Source organism: Cnephaeus nilssonii, assembly GCF_951640355.1.
Source record: "Cnephaeus nilssonii genome assembly, chromosome: 7".
Classification (NCBI taxonomy): Eukaryota; Metazoa; Chordata; class Mammalia; order Chiroptera; family Vespertilionidae; genus Cnephaeus; species Cnephaeus nilssonii.
Window position 1 is genome coordinate 75,056,402 of NC_137078.1, and position 18,690 is coordinate 75,075,091.

Here is an 18,690-nt window from a genome sequence, read left to right on the forward strand (position 1 = left end):
TGCCTTGTATCCAGAGGGTCTTCCGACCAGGCCCTCTAAACTTCAGTCTCCAGTGAGTGCTGTGGGGCAGCCCAGGGGACTGGGGGAGCGCAGGGGAGAGGGAGCTGTTGTCTGAGCTGAATCCTGAGGATCAGTGGGAGTTGGGGTGGGTAGGCAGAAAGAACAGCATCAGCACGTGCCAAGGCCCAGAGGCAGGAGAGAATGGAGCTTCTTCGATGGTGTGTGGAGCTGGAGGCACAGAGAGAAGAGGGGAAGAACAATTAACACTTTCCTGGGGACATAGGAAGCCATGAACTGGGTGGGGAGTGACATGATCAGCCCCCAGCCACGATGGATTCATCAATCTGAATGTGTCTGCATGGACTTTCAAAATACAGTATTGATTGTTGCTTTTTTTTTTTTTAAGTTACCATAACATTACCTGTTCACTATTGAATATTTGATAAGTATAAAATAGTGCATAGGAAAAAAAATAAAAATCACCTGTTACCCTTACCTCTACTATTAACATTTGGTTAGTTCCTTATAGTCCGTTCTCTGTGCATGCATTATATAAATAACAAAAATGGGATCACATTCTGCCCAATGATTTGTAGACTGCTTTTTAAAGAAACCTACCATGAACATCTTCCTCTTCATTAAGTATTCTTCTGCATCATTATTTTTAATGGCTGCGGGTAAGTGTCACATGGAAGTACCCTAATTTATTTAGCCGTTCCCTTATTGTTGGGCACACATGGTGTTCCCAGGTTTCTGCTTTTACGAATCAGGTGCTGTACACGTCCTTGCAGATAAGCTGTGTTCACCTTCCTGATTATTTCCTTATTCTGCATTCATGGAACTGGAATTGCTGGATCAAAATGGCACATTCGTTTCTAAGGTTTTCAATATTTCCAGGAGATTGTGTCAGTTTACACCCCCACCAAGCAGGTCATAAGGGCCCTCTTTTCTGCACATTCTTACCAGCAGTGGGAATTATCATTTTAAAAAAAAAATCTTTGCCTAGTTAATAGGCAAAAAATGGCATCTCAATTTAATTTGCATTTCTTTGATTACAGGAGCCGTTGAGCATCTTTTCACATTGGCCATTTTTATGCTGTGGCTTCACGGGTTCACGCACGCATCCATTCAGTAATTCCTCTGGTCTGTGTGCCTCCTGTGAGGCAGGGCGGGGCCTCCCGCTTCACGGGGCTGTAGAAGACGGGGGTTAAGAGCAGGGGCTCTGACCGTTTACTCTCTCACCTCGTGACCTTGGGCAAGTAACTATGCCTCTGAGCCTCACTCGCTCCACCTGTAAATAGAGAGACACTACCGAGCATCCAGGCTGGTTTGGAGGGTCAGATATGATGTAGTTAAGCATGTCACGGGATTCCATCATGAGTGGTAGCTGCTGGAATGTTGGGCTAGGAGCTGCACATCCTGGGGCCTAGGCAGCTGCCTGAGCGGGCGGCACCTGGCTTCTGTGCTGCCTGGCATTGTCTGGTGGGGCAGCTCCCACCTTTTACTCCCACGGGCGGTACATGCCCGTGGGGCGGGGGCCCAGAGGACAGGCCCTGGGCCGGGACCACTGATGGCTCAGGGTTCTGACCTGGCCACCCCTGATCTCAGTTTCCCCACTCACGACCTGAGGACCAGTATTTCAGCACCGCCCTCCCTTCTGTTGGTGTCTGCGCCAGCAGTGAGCCATCAGCCTGGCCCTGGCATTTGGGAAATGGCTGAAGGGCCAAACTCTGGTTCCTGCCCCAGAGGGCATCTTCTCAGGCTCTCATATTGGGGAAAGGGCCTCCTTGTTAGTGTTGAAAGAGAAGTCCCCCCTTTGCCCCATCTCTGGCCCGACTCTCCCCACAGGTCCTCTGTGGGCACTCTCCTACCCCCACCACTGCCCTGGGCAGCTTTAACTTTTAAAGGATTGAGGAGGAGAGGGAGGAGGGGGAGGGGGAGGAGGATGCTCTTTCAGGGCCTGAGGTGAGGGGGATTCAGACTTGCAGAGGGTCTCCATCCCAGGGGGGCCTTCTTGGGCCAGGGTTTCTTTGTGTGTGTGCTTCTAGAGTATGAGAGGTGTCTGATGATGTTGGGGAGAGTGAGGCAGGTCCTTGTGGGCCTTCGTGAGCCCCTCCTGCTCCTGAAACACAGCACCCGGAAGACAAAATGCTGACTTACCACGTTGGTCGGTGTAACCTTGACCAGCTCTAGGCTTGGCAGAAAGGAGTGGATTGGGAGGCCTCAAAGATGGCAGGGGGTGGGGCCAGAGGAAAGCAGCCCAGACTGTGACCGCCCCGCCCCGCCCTGCCCCTCCTGGCGGCCTCCTGTGCTGGCCAGGAAAGCCCGGTGTGTGTAGGAATGACTGGCGCTTTGGGCTGGAGCCAATCACCACAAGCTGGGCTCTTTAAGGGAGTGGCTCAGGGCTGCCCAGGGAGACCTGGCTCTGGTGAGGGGCTGGTGCACCTCTAAAAGGGAGCTCGCGCCTGCAAGTTTGTCCCGTGCCCCCTGCCCCGCCTTGCTCCGCGTCTGGCCCAGCTTCCCTCACACTCTGCTCCACTGGTGCTTCTGGGAGCGCCCTGGTCATGGCCTTTGCACCCAGCTCCCCGGCAGAGTCCCCACTGCCCTGTGACGCCCAGGCGGCTGCTCAGCAGCACAAGTTGTCTGGGGGCGAGCCCGTCCTGGGCTGCGAGGAGTGCAGAGCCCGCCGCCCAGCGTTCCTGTCTGAGTGGTAATTGAAGCCATTAGCGAGCTAGCCTCTCCCTCGCTGGGTAATGGCAGGAAAAGCTCTTCTCACTCTGCGCTCTTGAGGCGGCTGAATCACTCCCCCTCCAACCCGCCCGCTGCCACCACTGAGACAGGGAATCTGACATTTTCCCTCTCGAGGGAGGGGGAGCAGAGGGGGAAGGGAGGCAGGCCTCGCTGCTTGGCCTTTCCCTCCAGGAGGAGGGGGGAGTGAGGGTCTTGGAGCTCAGTTGGGAGGTCACAGATGCATCCGGGCCAGTGGGGTCCAGGCCAGGCAGGACAGTGGTCAGGAAAGCCCTGGAGGCCAGACAGCAGAGGTGTGGGCAGGGCCCTGGTAACTGGAGTAGGTTCTGGAAGGGCCAAGAAGGAGGGAGAAGTGGAGGGGGAAAGGCTGAGGGGCACGGATGATCTGTTTCTGACTTTGTCCTGGGGGTCTGGCTCCGAGGGCTCTGGGTGCCGGTGGCAGCGTTAGCCTTACGGTCATGGATACAGCAGATGATTGTGTGCACTCTGAGTGGTGTGGGTGCCCTGTGTGCCATGTGTAAGGCAGCATGTGTGTGGTGCAGTGTGTGTAGCAGGTGTGTGCCTTACAGGTGGTATGTATAGCAGGGGAGGTGCAGCAGACTGTGTGTGTGAGTGAGTGTGCATCAGACATGTGCGGGGTGTGGTGTATACAGCAGGTGGTGTGGGGAGCGCAGAGCCTGCCACCATGCAGTGTATGTGGGCATCAGACTGGGAGTGTGGTGTGTACAGCAGGTGGTGTACATCACACTGTGTGTGTGTGTGTGTGTGTGTGTGTGTGTGTGTGTGTGTATTGTATGTGTTGTGTATGTGGGGTGGGGTGCAAATACAAAGTCCGCACCTTGCAGGCCATATGTACAGCAAAGGGCTTATGAAGCAAGCAGTCTGGGCCCATTGTCTCTGGGACCCCACAGGATCCCTGCTCGGAGCTGTTGACCAGCAGTGACAGAGATGAACTCAGGACAGAGTGGCTGGTCTGACCACTCTGTCCCCATCATGACCACAGCAGCATCTGCGACAATGCGGATCTGAGAGTCGGCACCCATTTCCCGGAGAGTTCTGTGCCCAGGCCTGTGGGTGGGAACGATGCCAGGTAGGAGGGCACTTCCAGTAGGCCCTTGAAGTTCAGACTCTGGGTTTCTTGATACCTGGTTTCCCCATTTTTTCTAGTTCTGCCTTCAAAACGCCCAAGGGGAGCCCAGCCGGTAGGCTCAGTGGTTGAACATCAACTTATGAACCAGGAGGTCAGGGTTCAGTTCCCCATCAGGATCAATACCCAGTAGGGGGCGTGCAGGAGGCAGTTCATTAGTGATTCTCTCTCATTGATGTTTCTATCGCTGTTTCCCTGTCTCTTCCTCTCTGAAAGCAATAAAAAAAATTTTTTTTAAAGTCCAAGTGGGCTTCCTTCTGCCTCCTGTGGGTGGGCAGAACATCTACCTCCTATTAGCCACAGACACTCTGCCCACCATGGTCCTTCTACCCTCTAGTCACAAAGACTTACAAAGCCTTGCTGTGTGATGGCCCCCTCACTTACTACCCTCTTACCCAGCCTCATGACTACAGTGTAGTTGGCAGCTCTGGGAGCAGGTAGCCAAGGTGGAGGTTTTGAATGACCCTGGGTGTGGGCCCTGGCTGGTGTGGCTCAGTTGGTTGGAGCATCATCCCGTACACCCAAAGGTCTCAGGTCTGATTCCCAGTCAGGGCACATGCAGTAGGCAGCCGATCAGTATTTCTAACATCCATGTTTCTCTCTTTCTCCCTCTTTCTTCCTCTCTCTCTAAAGTCAATAGAGGCATGTCCTTGGGTGCAGATTAGAAAAGGGAAAAAACAAAAAACTTCATATGACTCTGTGTGTGCTCCTCCTCCATCCTTGGTGAGGTGCCCTATCTCTCTGGTTGCCAGAGGAGAGAGGATTTTAATCAGGGGAATGACATGATCAACTGTACGCATCAGAAAGGTCCCCGAGAGTGCAGAGGCGGGTGGGAGGAGACCAGGGAGAGGTTGGGGCAGCCCTGCAGCCCAGACAAGCGGCGGCAACGGGCCAGACCCAAGCAGTGGGTAGCAGAGGAAGGGACACTGGGTTACAAGCAGTTTAGAAAGAGAGCTGGCCTGCCTGGCTACCTGTGGGATTGGGAAGGCTGAGCCTCTGGGTTACTGCCTCTGCAGCCAGGTAGATGGTGGTGCTGTTTTCCAGCGGCAGGTTGATGAGTCCTGTTGGAAACCTGTTGTATCCGGCATGTGAGGCATCCAGGGGAGGCGTCAGGGAGGCCATGTTTAGATTCGCCTGGCGGTCCCAGGGACACCTGGAGATGGAGTTCTGAAGGCCAGGAAGTGGCAAATCTCAGAGAACGAGAGCCAAGAGAGGAGGAAGGGGGCCTGGACGGAGCCCCGGAAGCTAACTCTTCCTATTGGGAGGGGAGCTTGCAAAGGAATCTGTTGAAGAGGGGCCTGAGAGGTGGGAGGGAAAAGGTAGTGAGACCATGGAAGTCAACGAGAAAAGAGGACATGGAGGAGGAGGGAGGGGTCAGCAGGGTGGGGTGCTGTCCGGAGGTCAGGCAAGATGATGCTGAGAAGTGTCCTTTTGGTTTATCTCCATGGAGTCATGGTTGACCTTGGGGAACGTGCAGGCAGGAAGCAGTGAGGGTGACAGCTGGGCTGCAGGGGCCTGAGGAGTGAGTGGGAGGCTGTCACTGGTCTGGAGTGACTGGGCCCAAACCTGGTGGAGGGGGGTAAATGGATCAAAGGAATCTCCTGAAGTGGGATGGAGGCGGGGAGCTCCAGGAGGAGCGTGGAGCATGGGCCAGGGCCTGGAAGCAGAGTGTGGGTAGGGTGTATGCCCAGAATGCCCCTCCCCCCACCAGCTTGGTGTGCGTGGTAGGGAGGCCTCACCAGCCAGGTTGAGTAGGGCTGTGTGAGGTGCCAGGGAAGCCCCGGGTTGAGAGTGGGGACTGGGAGGGGGAGGCCACGGCTGCCGACAGGCCCCAAACAGCTCAGATTAAAAAACAAAACAGGCTTTTAAGATGCCAAGTTTGATGAAATCTGAGTGCTGGAAGAGGTGGGAGTTTTCTCTCGGAAAAAGCTGAAAATCAAGACTGAAAGCTGCGAAGGGAGATGGGCCCAAGTCTCATCAGGCCCCCCTCACTTCCTGGAAGCCTGGGGGTGGGGCTCGGATCCAGCATGTCTGGGGAGGCCGTTGACTACATGTCTGGGGGGTGCATTGGCCTGCCCCTGCTGAGGTGGAGCTGCCTGGGGCCAGGGCCAGAGGTGGCCTTGGTTTCCTCTGAGTGCATGAGGGCTGACGGAGCTGGCAGCTACCCACGAAGTTCCTTTCTGTGTGTCTACACATCGTTTCGGTGTCCATGTCTGTGTCCTGTGTGTGTCTTCAGGTGCACGTGTCTCAGTACATGCATATCTCTGACTGCACGTCTCCACATGTGTGTTTGCATGAGCCCGTTTCCACAGGTGCTTGTCACTGCCCCTCCACACACACACGGAGGTTTCTGTGTTTGCACCTCTCTTTTTCACCATGGAGATCTGTGGCATGTTTCTAGGTGTCTATGTTCAGAGACAGGGTGAGGCCAGGCCTACACTCACACACAGGGAGGGGGTCAGGCTTACAGACAGTGCCACCCCGGGGAGCCTGTGTAAGTGTGTGCTGGTGTGTGCCTGCATGTGCACAGAGATGCCAGGAAGCTGGGTAAACAGGGGTGAGAAGGTCGTGCCGACAGACGGTGCTGCCCACCCTGAGACCCTGCAAGGCGCCTCCCTCTGTCAGCTTCCCTGGTGCAGCCCCCTCCTCCGGCCCAGATTCCCCCTCAGGCAGCTCAGGCTGAGCTCAACAAAGAGACCTGTGTGTGCTTAGTCGGGGCCCAGCAGCCTCCCTCTCCCAGTCATCGCAACCAGCCTAAGCGGATCCCCTGTCTGCCCCCTCCCTCGTCTCATCTATCAGGACCCCTGCATTTCCCTTAGCTTCAACCAGATGCACCTTTCCCACCCTCCCACAGCCTTTACTCAGGCAGTCCCTCCCTCCCTCCCCCAAGAAAGCTCTCCCTGCCTCCCAGGCTCAGGTGTTTCCTATTCTTGTATCTCCTTCCTCCTCCAGGAAGCCACCAAGGTAGCAGGTGGGCTGTGGAGTTGAACTGATCTACTCCACCACTGCTCCCAACACCCCAACACACACACACACACACCCCGTCATCCTCCTCTACCCCAGTGGGGACAGCAGGAAAGGGGTCAGGTCTCCCTCTGTAGTATGTAAAAACCAGCACAGTTTGGAGCAGGAGCCATTCATGTACATATGTGCACCCACCAGATACACAGAGGTCTGGGGGGCAGACCCTGGGAAAATGTGCGTGCACCCTGGATGTGCATATGTGCTTGCAGCTGGAACCCACACACAGCTGTACAGACAGGCTCCTGGTTCCTCCCAAGTCCCCAAGGGCTTCTCTCTTCATTCCTTCTCAGAGGACGGAGGACCTCAGCCTCGCTGGGGCAGACACTGCTGAAGCCCAGGTGTTGAGCTGCAGATGTGCGGGGACCTCCCCCTTCCCTAAGATTGCTGTGGCGCTGTCTTAGTTTTGGTTGAGCAGGAAGGACTTCTAGGAGGGAGGATTCCCCCCGCCCCAAGCCGGGAAGTGGGGGTCCTGGGAGGGGTCACCGAGGCTCCACCCAGGAGGGGAGGGCGGGGTGGCAGCTGCGCACCGCACACATGGACACGGGCACGCGCAGCCCTTCCACAGCAGCGCCTGCCGCCGTTGCTATGGTTACCGGTTGGCCTGGAAGGGGGAGGGGAAGGGGCTCGGCAGGACAGGTTTTGAAGACTCGCACTCATCAGAGGGTACATTGGGATGCGTTGGAGCCTGGGTCGCTGGCCACTGCCCGGGTGTAGCCACGTGTGGGCACTGTGGGGTTCGCTTTGCAGTGGAGGCTTGTGTGCAAGGGGGTTGCAGTGGAGTGGCTGAGCCCTGGAAGATGGCGGAGGGCGTGGTTTGGGAAGGGGCTGAGCCAGCCTTGGAGAGGGGAGCCAGAATGATGGTGGGTTGCCCCCAAGGGTGCTCTTACCTCCGCTAGCCCTGCCCTGCCAGGCACTTGGTCCCACCACCTCGTCTCATCCCGGCCCCGTCTCCCATCAAGCTGTGTGACCTTGGGCAGGTTTCTAGATCTCTCTAAGTCCCCGTTTGTTTATATACCTCAGGGTTTTGGAGAAGATTAAATCATTTTGTAAAGCATTTTAACTCAGTGCCTATACGGTAGTAAATGCTCCATTAGCACAACCTTTTCTCCCTCCTCTCTGGGCCTCAGTTTTCCCATTTGTTGATGGGTTTGGAGTGATCGTGTGACATTTGCAGGAGGAATTTGCCCTGGTCGTTAGCCTGAGTGGTTCTCCTGCCTGCCCCTCTCCACGGCCCCCAGCTCCTATGGGTATCTGGGGGGAGGAGGGAAGATAAATGGGTCAGTCGGCGGTTGGGTCAGCATACTCAGTGCTTAGCTTGTCCAGGCACACAGTGGGCATCAGTAACCGGCTGCTGTCCTTGGCTGCGTATGAATGTGGCAGAGGGGCCCAGGTGAGCATAGAAGGGAGAGAGAGCAATTGTCACTCCTAAGGGACCAGAACCCTCCTGCGAGACACACTTCTCTTTCCTGAGGTGCAGAACGGAAGCCTCCTTGGCACCAGGGAATGGCTTTGGGGTCCTGCTGTTTTATGGACAGCTCTATGCACATGCCAGTTTTAGGCTCTGGCAGCAGTGCCTGAGGGATGATGATCTGAGCCAAGGATGGAGCCATTGAGGGCGCGATAATTGAGGGAGGAAAATTAATTGTCCTTAATTTGGCGTAAATCCCAAAGACCTTCCCTGTATTCGGAATTCAGAGTAGATTCCTGGGACACGGGCTGCAGATGTTTGCACTTCTTCCCTTCTCCTTGATCAGTACCTTCCTGGTAGGGTTGGGGCCAGCTGACTCCTGGACCCTCACTCTGGCAGGCCCTGTCCCTGCTGTCCACCCTCACCTCCATTGCCTGGGAGGGTTTAACAGGGAGGATTGAGGCCTGGGAGGAACTAGACTGGGGCCCTGGTGGGCTAGGATGGCTCTGGCAGTCCTGTGTGCCCCCAGCTGCTGGGGAGAACAGGGAGGTGGGAGGGGAGCCCCAGGCCTCGGGCCCTGCCTGGGTCTAGCTGAGAGCAAGTTGTAGCAGAGCTACAGGAAGCTGTTCCCCTGCCTGGTGCGTCCCAAGACCTGCCTCGTTCCCATCCTCTCTTTTTTTGCCACTGTTTAACATGTTCCTTTTAAAAATCAGAGCTGAAAGTTAGGACTCTGGGATCATATTTACAGCCAAAGAGTTGCTTGGGTCACGCCTGGAACTTAAAGGGCTGCAGGTGGGGAAGCGGAGAGCTGGGGAGGTGAGGCCGTGCTGGAAGTCCTGCTGCTCCCCACCCCCAGGCCCCACCTCCTGATGGACCACAGTCCCTTTGGGATACCGCTGGCCGCTGGGTCAGGGTCCAGGCTGTCATAGAGAATGGGTCAGAGTCAGGATCAAGGGTCAAGGGTGGCTCATTGGTAGTGCAGGCGGTGTTTAGAGCCAGGGCCAGAACCAAGGCTGTGCCGTGTGGCTCTGCCGTGGGGTGGAGCTGAAGGCTGGATGCTGGCAATGGCGGGAGCAGACAAGGTGGGGGTGAGGGGTACTGGACAGCACAGGGAGCCTCCGGGGTGAATGTGGCTGTGGATGCCACCGAGTCAGCTGTGAGCCCCATACATCCCCGCATCCAGGTAGCACTTTCTGCTGTGGCCAGGAGAGCATCAATCCTCATTTCTCTCAGGGCCCAGACAGATAAGTGCTGACGTCTTCAGTCTGAGGCATTGCTTCTCAGACCTGGAAACCAACTTCCTGACAGGGCAGGCTGGGCCCTCCTGCAGTCCCCAGGCCTGGACAGTGGGACTCGGGACTCTGCCTGGAAGTCAGGGGTCGGGGAGAGAAGAATCTTAAGGATCCCGGCCAACCTAGGAGTCAAGTCAGGAGGAGCCACCCACAGAGCGGGGTCCTGGCCCTAACACGCCCATCTGCTCTTTGTCTGCAGAGGACCAGCTGCCCCCCGGCTTCCCCTCCATCGACATGGGGCCCCAGCTGAAGGTGGTGGAGAAAGCGCGCACGGCCACCATGTTGTGCGCAGCAGGCGGGAATCCAGACCCTGAGATCTCCTGGTTCAAGGACTTCCTCCCTGTGGACCCCACCACAAGCAATGGTCGCATCAAGCAGCTGCGTTCAGGTGAGCAGAGGGCTGCACAGACGTGAGGAAAGGTGTGGGGCCCGAACCCACCCGGCCGCCCCTCTTGGGCCTGGGTGCTGGGAGCCACGGGAGACCTCAGCCTGGGGCTGACCCTCCAGGGCTGAGCAGAGGGCACCCAGTGGGTGGGCCGGATCTTGCTCCAAGCCCACCTGGCCCAGGACGAGAGCTTGGCAGTGAGGGCTGGTCATCGGTGATTCTTTTACCGTCCATCCTGGTGTTGTCAGACTCAGACTTCGGGCCAGCTCTGCTCCTCACAGGACAAGGGTCGTGCTCAGCCTGGTGTTGGGCTCGGCATAGTTACTGCGGGTGTTCCTCCTCCAGCTTCCCTGCAGCCTGGCCTGAGAGGGGGCCTGGATTGTGCTTCTCTTTGCTTCTCCAGACGGCAGGGAAAGAGGCCAAAGATGCCTGATTCATCAGGCTTCAAAAGGCTGGACCTCAGAGCTTGGAGCCAGGGAGAGTTGCTGCCAGCCCTCGGCCACCAGGGCCACCTGTCTCCTCTGGACGTCTCAGTAGAGCCAGCTTGGAGCCCTGGGAGCAAGGATACCATCTTGACCAGGCAGGAGGTGCCGCCCCATTGATCGATCCGCCTGCGAGGCTCCCGCCAAGATAATTGATTCCGTGTTCGTGGCACGGAGCAGGCGGGAAAGGAGGTTCAGGTTCTACTTAGCTGCGTTCGGCATCTGCCGCCGGCATGGCTGGACCGGTAGGCCTTGGTCCAAAGTCCTCCTGGTGGCTGCGGGATGGGGGCTCGGGCAGGATGGCCAGTGCCGGCCGGCGCCCCTGCTTCCCCGCCCCGTGATGCCAGCACTGACTCTGCTCCTTTCAGACCTGCCGCTTCTGAGGCTCTCCTGCCGCTCCCTGTGGTGCCCAGGGAGGAGGGGGAGCTGATGTGCCCGGCAGGGGCAGGATTCCGGCCCCAGCCACGGCCGCCTGAGACAGCCTATGAAGTGTTAGCTCATTTAATTTAATTAAAACTCAACAAGATGGAGGCAGCTGTAGAGCAGTTAATTAAAACAGCCGTAATCAAGGCAGGAAACAGTCCGGCAGCGTTTGTCGTCGTTGCCCGGCGCTGCCCAGCGGCCGGTACAGTTCAGCTCCTCTGCGTTGCCCCCCCGCCCCCCCAGGCAGGCTCCCCAGGCAGCCAGATGGCCCTCCCCGCAGGCCTGGCCTCCACCCCAATGGCCCTGCCTGTCCGTGGCAGCAGTTCTGGGAAGGCACGCTGTCTCGCGCGTGCGTCCATCAAGTATTTATGTAGTGCTTGCTGTGTGCCGGGCCCGGTGCCACCCATTCACTGCCCTGCGAGTTGGCTGCCGCCCAGCACTCCACCCAGTGCTGCCCAGGCCTCAGCCTCCTCGTCCTCTCAGCAGCAGCTCACACCCTCCCTCCTTCCCCACCGCTGCCTCCCCGGCCTCCCTGGCTTTTCTCTTACTTCCCTGTCTGCCCTGCAGGCCCCTCTTCCTCTGCTTGTTCCTCAGCTGGGGAGCCTGGCAGCCCTTCCCTTGCCCCGTGGACAGAGCTGTTCCCTGGGCCTGCTCACCTTTTCCTGTAGCTTCTGGTACCGTCTCCACTCCTGCAGCTCCCAGACCTGTCTCTGCAGCCCAGACAGCTTCCCTGTGCTCTAGACCAAAAAAGGTATCTGCCTCCTGGTGCAGCCTGACCGTGAGGATGGTGACCTTCCCAGACAGCCGTGCCCTCCTCTGTGCGTGGCAGCCTCCCAGCCTGACTCCTCCCAATAAAGAACCACCAAGGCCTCTCGATTTGGCTCCATCATGACTCTCAAGTCGGTGCCCTTTCCTCCTCTTGCTGCCTGCCTTGGCCATGTCCCAGGTCCCCACCTCTCGCTGCCTCCAGGCTCCCCCCTCGGATCCATCCTCCAGCAGCCGCCAGAGTGTCCTGCTCCTGTCCCTCTGCGCTCTGACACCCTCGTTGCCCACGTGAACAGGGCACGCACCCTTCTCTGTCTCCCCCTGCTCACATCTCCTGCTTTACTTCATTGGGTCCTGGCCGCACCCCTTACCAGCTCTGTGGCCTCAGTTACTTAACTTCTTTGAGTTTCAGTGTTTTCACCTTTAAAAAGGGGTTTCAGGGAGCACTGAGTGAGACCGTGGCAGTCGGAGCTTTACTTTCCTGCCTGGTGTAGCCTATGGTGAGGGCCCTGGGAACGGGGCTTGAGCCCCTTGTACTTGAGCCTCCCTGACCCCACCCTGGCCCTCTGCTCACATTCACCGGAATGTAACGCCCCACGCTTCTCCGCCTAAAACCTCCTTGAGGACTCGTCCACTTTGCATTTTTTCCACCTGGCTCCTGCTCTGCTCACTTCGGCTGGGCTCTCCTTACAGGGAGGGCCTGGGGCTGGCTCCCCTCTACGAAGTCTCCCCAGTGCCCCCCACAAGCCTGGGACAGGCTGGCTATGGGACAGGTATCTCTGAGCCCTTGTTGATGAATTATTTCATGAACGTGACCTTCAACCTTGTCCCTACGGACTGATGTCTACTCCTTCTGCTTTCCAGGTCCAGGAAAGACCTCTTTGTTAGACCTTTCTGCCCCTGGCAGCTGTGACCTGAGGTTTGCAGGCCCAAAATCCAGCTGCTAGGATAGAATCAGATGGCACCTGAGGGGACTCAGCCATCTCACCTCTGGTAGAGGTAATGGACAGGACTCTCCATCACTGCCTGACCCTGGCCCCTGGCCCCTGGCCCCTGGCCCCTGGCCCCAGGAGCAGCTGCCCCTCTCCTCTTGTCACTTCAGAATGTGCTGGGGCTGTTCCATGCACATTGACAGAGACATCCCTTCTTAGAATGGAATCAGGCCCTGAGCACTCGGCTGTTTACAGGGACTTTCACGGTTTACGCATCACCGACGGTTTACAAAGCGCTTTCCTGCCTTTGGTTGCACTGGATTCTCCAGCAACCCTGAGAAGTGGGACAGGCTGTGATTATCATGCCCACTTCATGGCTGAGTTAAGAGGGTCACCTGGGGTCACATGTGGAAGAACAGGGCCAGGCAACTCCCTGTGTGAGGTCCCCCAGGAGCCTTCTAGTATCACATGCAGAACCTGGGGCCTGGGGAATGGCTGGGCCCTGCTAGGGCTGCAGAGCGCCACAGTCCCATTGTGTCCAGACCTCCGGCCCCTCCTGACCAGTGCCCAGAACTCCTCGGGCATCTTTGGGGCAAGCCACAGCACATGTCACCAGGGTTTGGCCCTAGAGCAGCGCTGGGTAGGAGGGCAGCTGGTGGTGTATGTCCAGGTGTGAGCTCTGCTCCACAGGCGTGTTCCTCACTGAAGGGCTGTGACCTGCTACAACATGAGCGTCTTGGACAATTTGAACTTGAGAGCCAGTGTGGGACCAGGAGGATTGGGACAGGCTCGGAGAGAGTGGAAATCGAGTCAGGAGCAGGCAGTGTCACTGGGCAGTGCGTGGGGACTCACCTCCCACATGGGGCTCTGAGAGGAGCTGTTGGCCACTCGCTGTGCCTGGACAGAGCCCCACAGGGCATCCCGTGCTCCCCTCATCCCGGTGGCCTGAGTGTGTGAGCCGCCATCCCGTCATGGTTTACGCACGAGGACAACATAACATACATGTCCGCCTGCTCACTCGGAGAGCAGTCTCCTTCCACACACACCCACCCCCCCCCCCCAGCACCTGAGCCGAGACTGAGATGCCAGGGAATGGCTGCTGGAGGAAGCCCACAGACCTCAGATTGGAGTGGGCGTGAGCCCCCCCACCTCTGCTGGCCAGCCCCAGCCTGTCCCCCCATTCTGCCCTGCCATCCATCTCCAAGTGTGCCAGGAGGACATACTGTGGGCTCGTGGTCACAGTTTCCCTTTGGCCTGAGCACGCTGGCAGCTCACGGGCAGGGCTGACTCCCAGGTTCCCTCTAGTCTCCCACAGCCACCTTGAGACATGGAAAAGGCAAATTCTTGTTTCAGTTTAATGGGAAAATGGCTATTCTGAGATGTCCAGAGACTGATCACACCGCAGTTAGGTTTTAATTTCTTTTTTAATTTTTGAAATTGATTTTAGAGAAAGAAAGGGAAAAGGAGAACCATCGATGTGAGAGAGGAGCATCGCTCAATTTGCCTCCCTCACACACCCCGACTAAGGATCAAATCCACACCCTGGGTATGTGCCCTGACCGGGAATCAAATCCACAACCCTTTGGTGTACAGGATGATGCTCCAACCATCTGAGCCACCCGGCCAGGATGCAAGTTGGGTTTTAGAAGAGCTGAGGCCAGGAGCCTAGGGGTCCCAGACTGGACCATTTACACGGCCACCCCTCCCAGGTCAGGCTGGACTGCAGGAGTAGGTCAGCGGTTGTCAGCTTTTTGATCTCAGGACCGCTGATTGCAAATATCAGAAGACCCCAAAGAGCTTTTGTTTGTGTGGGTTTTATCTATCGGTATTTGCCATATTAGATAATAAGACTGAGAAGATTTAAATATTTGTTAATCGACTTTAAAATAACTTAAAACCCCATTACATGTTAAGATAAATAATATAAACTTAATGAAAAATAATCATATTTTCTCAAACAAAACGTTTAGTGAGAAGAGAGCAGCATTGTTGTACACTCTCACAGATCTTCTTTAATTTTGGGCTTACTAGAGGACGGCTGGATTCTCACGTCTGCTTCTGCGTTCGGTCGGTTGCGATATCGCACATCGTGGAGCCTCTGGAAAACTCCACCGCATGTTTATGAGAGAACAAGAGTGAAAAAGGCAAATAACTTCTCAGTATTATGAAAATTATTTTGACCTTGTGGACCCTCTGACAGGGTTTGGGGGACAGTGAAGGTCCGTGGACCGAGTTTGGAGGGTCATTGTGATGATGGCTCTTTCTAGACAATCTATCTCTGCACCCCTCACACACACACACACTCCAGGCCCCCAAAGCTGCCTTTGCCTTCTCTCTAGCCCCTGTGTTTGCAGGAAGGCCATGAGCCAGACAGACTGGGTCCATTCCTGCCACTTCACTCAAAAGCTATGTGACCTTGAGCTTTGGGCAGGTCACTTGGTTTACTCATTCCTCTGTCGAGATGGGTGATCCCCCGGGCGGGTGATGGATGGTAACTCCTCCTGGGTGTGTCATCGGGTCCATGGGATAGTGATCCGTTTTGTCTCTTGGCACATTTCCCTCGCCCAGAGGTGGCCAGAGAGGAGCAGGGGAGGCAGTGTTGGGCCTGGGCCCACCCCCAGGCTCCTTGCTCCTCTGGATGGGGGAGAAGGGGCCGGAGCACAGCCTCAGAGGAGGCCCCCGTGGGGAAAAGAGCCTGCTCAGACCTCACAGCAGCCCTGCACTGGGCATTTGGAGGGTGAGCACTTGGCCCCCTCAGCGACTGCTCCCGAGGATCACAAAGCACTGAACAGACACAGGGTAGGCCCTGGCCTCTGGCTCTCGCCAGTCAGGTTGGGGAGAAGCTCAGCAGTCACTCAGTTTGTAGAGGGTTGAGTGGGCTTTACAGGGTCTGCCACTAGGTTGTAAGCTCAGCCTGGACTAGCGGCAGGGTGAGCGGGTGTGTTTGTTCAGGGAGACCTGGTGATCACTTACGGTGAGCCCTCCTTTTTGCCCCTCTGTCTGCTTAAATGCCCGGGGTTTGTTTTGGTAAGTGCTTTGTTTAGAAATCTGCCCCACCTGTGGATTTGGGTGGCCCTGTGGGATGGGGGTGCTACCTCTTTTCTTCACCTCCCCACTCCGTTGGCCTCAGCCAGTGGAGTCTGCAGGAACCCCGACTCACCATCCTGATGCCCATCACCCCCAGCCCTGCCGACCCCCACCCCACTCCCCCACGCCCCAGAGTAGTGCCAGTGACCCGGGGGACACAGCTTCACCCGCACTCAGCTCTGGTGCTTGCGCACACATCACCTGCGCCAGCCTGACTCAGGCCTCAATTTCTCCGTGTATATAAGGCCCTTTCTCGCGTTTTATTTTATCTGATTTGGCTTTTTGTGGCTTTCCTTCCTTTTGTACTAATGCTTCTCTCTGATCTTATTTGCATTCAAATTACCTCGCCAGGTGGTTCACCAATTAGAGGTAAGAATGCTGTCCGTGCATCTCGCCACGCCACGCCACGCCTCGCCACTGCGTCACCACCACTCCATCCCGTCCAGTCCGTCACCTCCCCCATCCCCATCCCGCCCTCTCCAGCCTCATCTCCAGCTCTGGCCCCTCAACACCACCGGCCACCACACACATCCACACTCGGTCATTCCCTCCTGTGGACTCATCCATTGCAAGTCTGGATTGTGAAGACAGCTGAGCCCCACCTTGGGGACGGCAAGCCCCACGGCCCGGCCTCCCAGGCCAACCCCACAGCAGGGCTCCTGCAGTGACGCCACGCCCTGGTCCTCAAGGCTGGCCCAGAGGGAGAGTCTTCCTATGAGGTGGGGGAGCATGACGAGGCCTTTCCTGTCCTCCCAAGAACCTCCTTTGTCTTGGGACCTCAGTTATTAACTCCCTTTTACATCCTGGCCCCATGGTAAACTGAGGGTCATCCTGTCAGTACCTCAGCCCAGCAAACACCAGGAGGAGCAGGTAGTGAAGACTTCAGTGTAGGTGGAGGGATGACAGCTGAGAAATACAGGTCCTGTGTGACTAGACCCCCTGACCTGTTAGCCCCTGGCTGCTCTCCTGCAGAAGCCCTGCAGCCCAAGGGTTCAAAGCCCAGACTCTGGACTAAAAGATTCGGGCTCAAGTGTGACTCCCCACCTACGTTACCTTCAGAAAATCGGTTCCTCTCTCAGAAGTCTGTGTCCTCCTCTTTAAATTGGGGCCAAGGCCCCACCTCATGGGACTGTGAGGATTGGAGGAGAGGAGAAGGGTTTGGGCAGCGTCTGGCGCAGAGCGGACACCCTGCAAAGTGGTTGCTTCTATACTGGATTTACTCGCATCCTTCCCACCTCACAAGTGTCCTCGGGCACATCCAGGCCCTCGGAGTTCAGGGCCCGGGTGGTCTCAGGACAGAAGCTGGGGCTGGGAAGAGCAGCTGCCACCCTGTGGGGGTTGGTTCCAGATTTGGGGGTTTTCTGTGTACAAATAGGCTCAGGGTCTGTGTTGGGTCCCCTGACCAGTCCTGGTTCTCAGCGCAGGGGAGCCTCCTCTCCCAGCAGGGCTCTCACCCAGGCACTGCTTCCTGTTCCTGTCTGGCACCCCTCCCGCCCCAGCTGAGCTGAACTCAGTGCAGCCCCCCAGCCACCCCCACCTGTTTGAGTGAACGTTTTCTGTAACAGCGTCCATCCATCCCATGAACATGACCTGTCGGGTGCCCATTGGGCTGCTCTCGCAGGAGAAGGGTATTTGGCATGTACCCTGGGCCCTCACACTCCCTGATGCCCACTGAAGCCAGGACCACAGGGCAGGCCAGCCCTTCGCCTGCCTCAGGACTGAGCCTGGGAAGCCCCTTCTCCGTCTCCAGCTCCCAAGCCCCTGAGTGTTCACAGCCCTCCGGCTGCCTGGGTCTGGGTGGTGGGAGAGGGATGTCGGGCAGAAAAGGGGCTGCAGCTTGAACCGTGGTGGGCCTCCCCTGGGGCCTGGGCCGTGGGAGCGTGGCTTGGACCTCTTCCTGTGGCTTCTGTCCGGATCAGTCAGTTGGGGTCCAAAGTTCTGTCTGTGTCCTCTGTGGGGATGACCGTCAGCCGGCCTGGGCCCTGGGAGGGGCGGGCTGTTAGGGTCACTCTGGCTGTTCTGTGCAGGCGGTGGTTTTCTGTCAGGCTGTGTCCTGTGGGGTTGGTTACTCACTGTCCATTGGACTGTCCTCTGTGGGTGTGATTGTCTGTCGGCTTGTTCCAGGGAAGCGGTGTTACCTGTGCCTCAGGGGGTTACTGTCAGACAGTCTGCCCGGTATGCTCTCACAGGCGGTTTTTTCAATGTTTATTGCCAGGACCAGGGGAGTGGCCACGTCATGTGTTTCACTCTCCCACCACCACCCTGGCGTTGGGCTCCCCCACCTGGACCTACCAGGATGGGCCCCAAGCCCAAGTTTCCTCCACCCTCTGTGAGAGTCCTTTTCAACTGCCCCCCCGCACCCCCCTCCCCATCCTGGCTCCTGTCTGTCCGTCTGCGGCCAGAGCAGCCCCTCAGGGCGCCGGCCGGGGTGGGAGCTTCAGCCTCCATTAGCCTCCTGAATTATGCAGGAGCCGTGGTGGGTCGAAGCACTTTAGTGGGACCAGGCTGAGGAGAGGAGCCGGAATGGGTGGGGCCAGCGGGAGGGCGTGGGGTGGGAGGGGAGGATGGGTGCTGTGAGCAGAGGCAGCTGGAACCAGGCCCCCAGGGCAAGCCCCTTCCTTCCCCTGGGATTCTGGTGGGTGGCAGATTCCCAGGCTCTTGCCCGGTGAGGGCACTGCACGCTTGCACATCCTAGGCCAGCAGGTCTGCAGGCTGTTCCCTCCCACGCCTGGCTCTGCGTGGCCTGGCACAGCCGGGAGCATTAATGGGGATGCTCCCTGGCAGACAGGCTTCAGTACTGGCCGGAGGGTAGTGGACACTCAGTGGCTGGCAGTAGAGCCCCTGGCAGAGCCGATGGGTGGGGCAGCATTGTGCTTCAGGCTACAACCCTTGGTTCCAGCCAGGAGACCACGGGGCTAGTCAGGGAGAGCTTCCTGGAAGCAGCACTGACTTTGGGGTGTGGCCCCGATGTCTGCAACGTCCGATCAGTACAAGCCA

General features: G+C 57.4%; 1 protein-coding gene across 3 annotated transcripts in view; it reads left to right on the forward strand.

The window, feature by feature from the left end:
• Nucleotides 1-18,690, forward strand: part of PTPRF (protein tyrosine phosphatase receptor type F) — an 81,508-nt gene that overhangs the window by 22,800 nt on the left and 40,018 nt on the right. For all 3 annotated transcript variants that reach the window (XM_079776312.1, XM_079776313.1, XM_079776314.1), the window contains one exon: nt 9,819-10,007. In XM_079776312.1, coding sequence (XP_079632438.1) covers nt 9,819-10,007 — 189 coding nt within the window. The remainder of the gene's footprint in view (nt 1-9,818; nt 10,008-18,690) is intronic.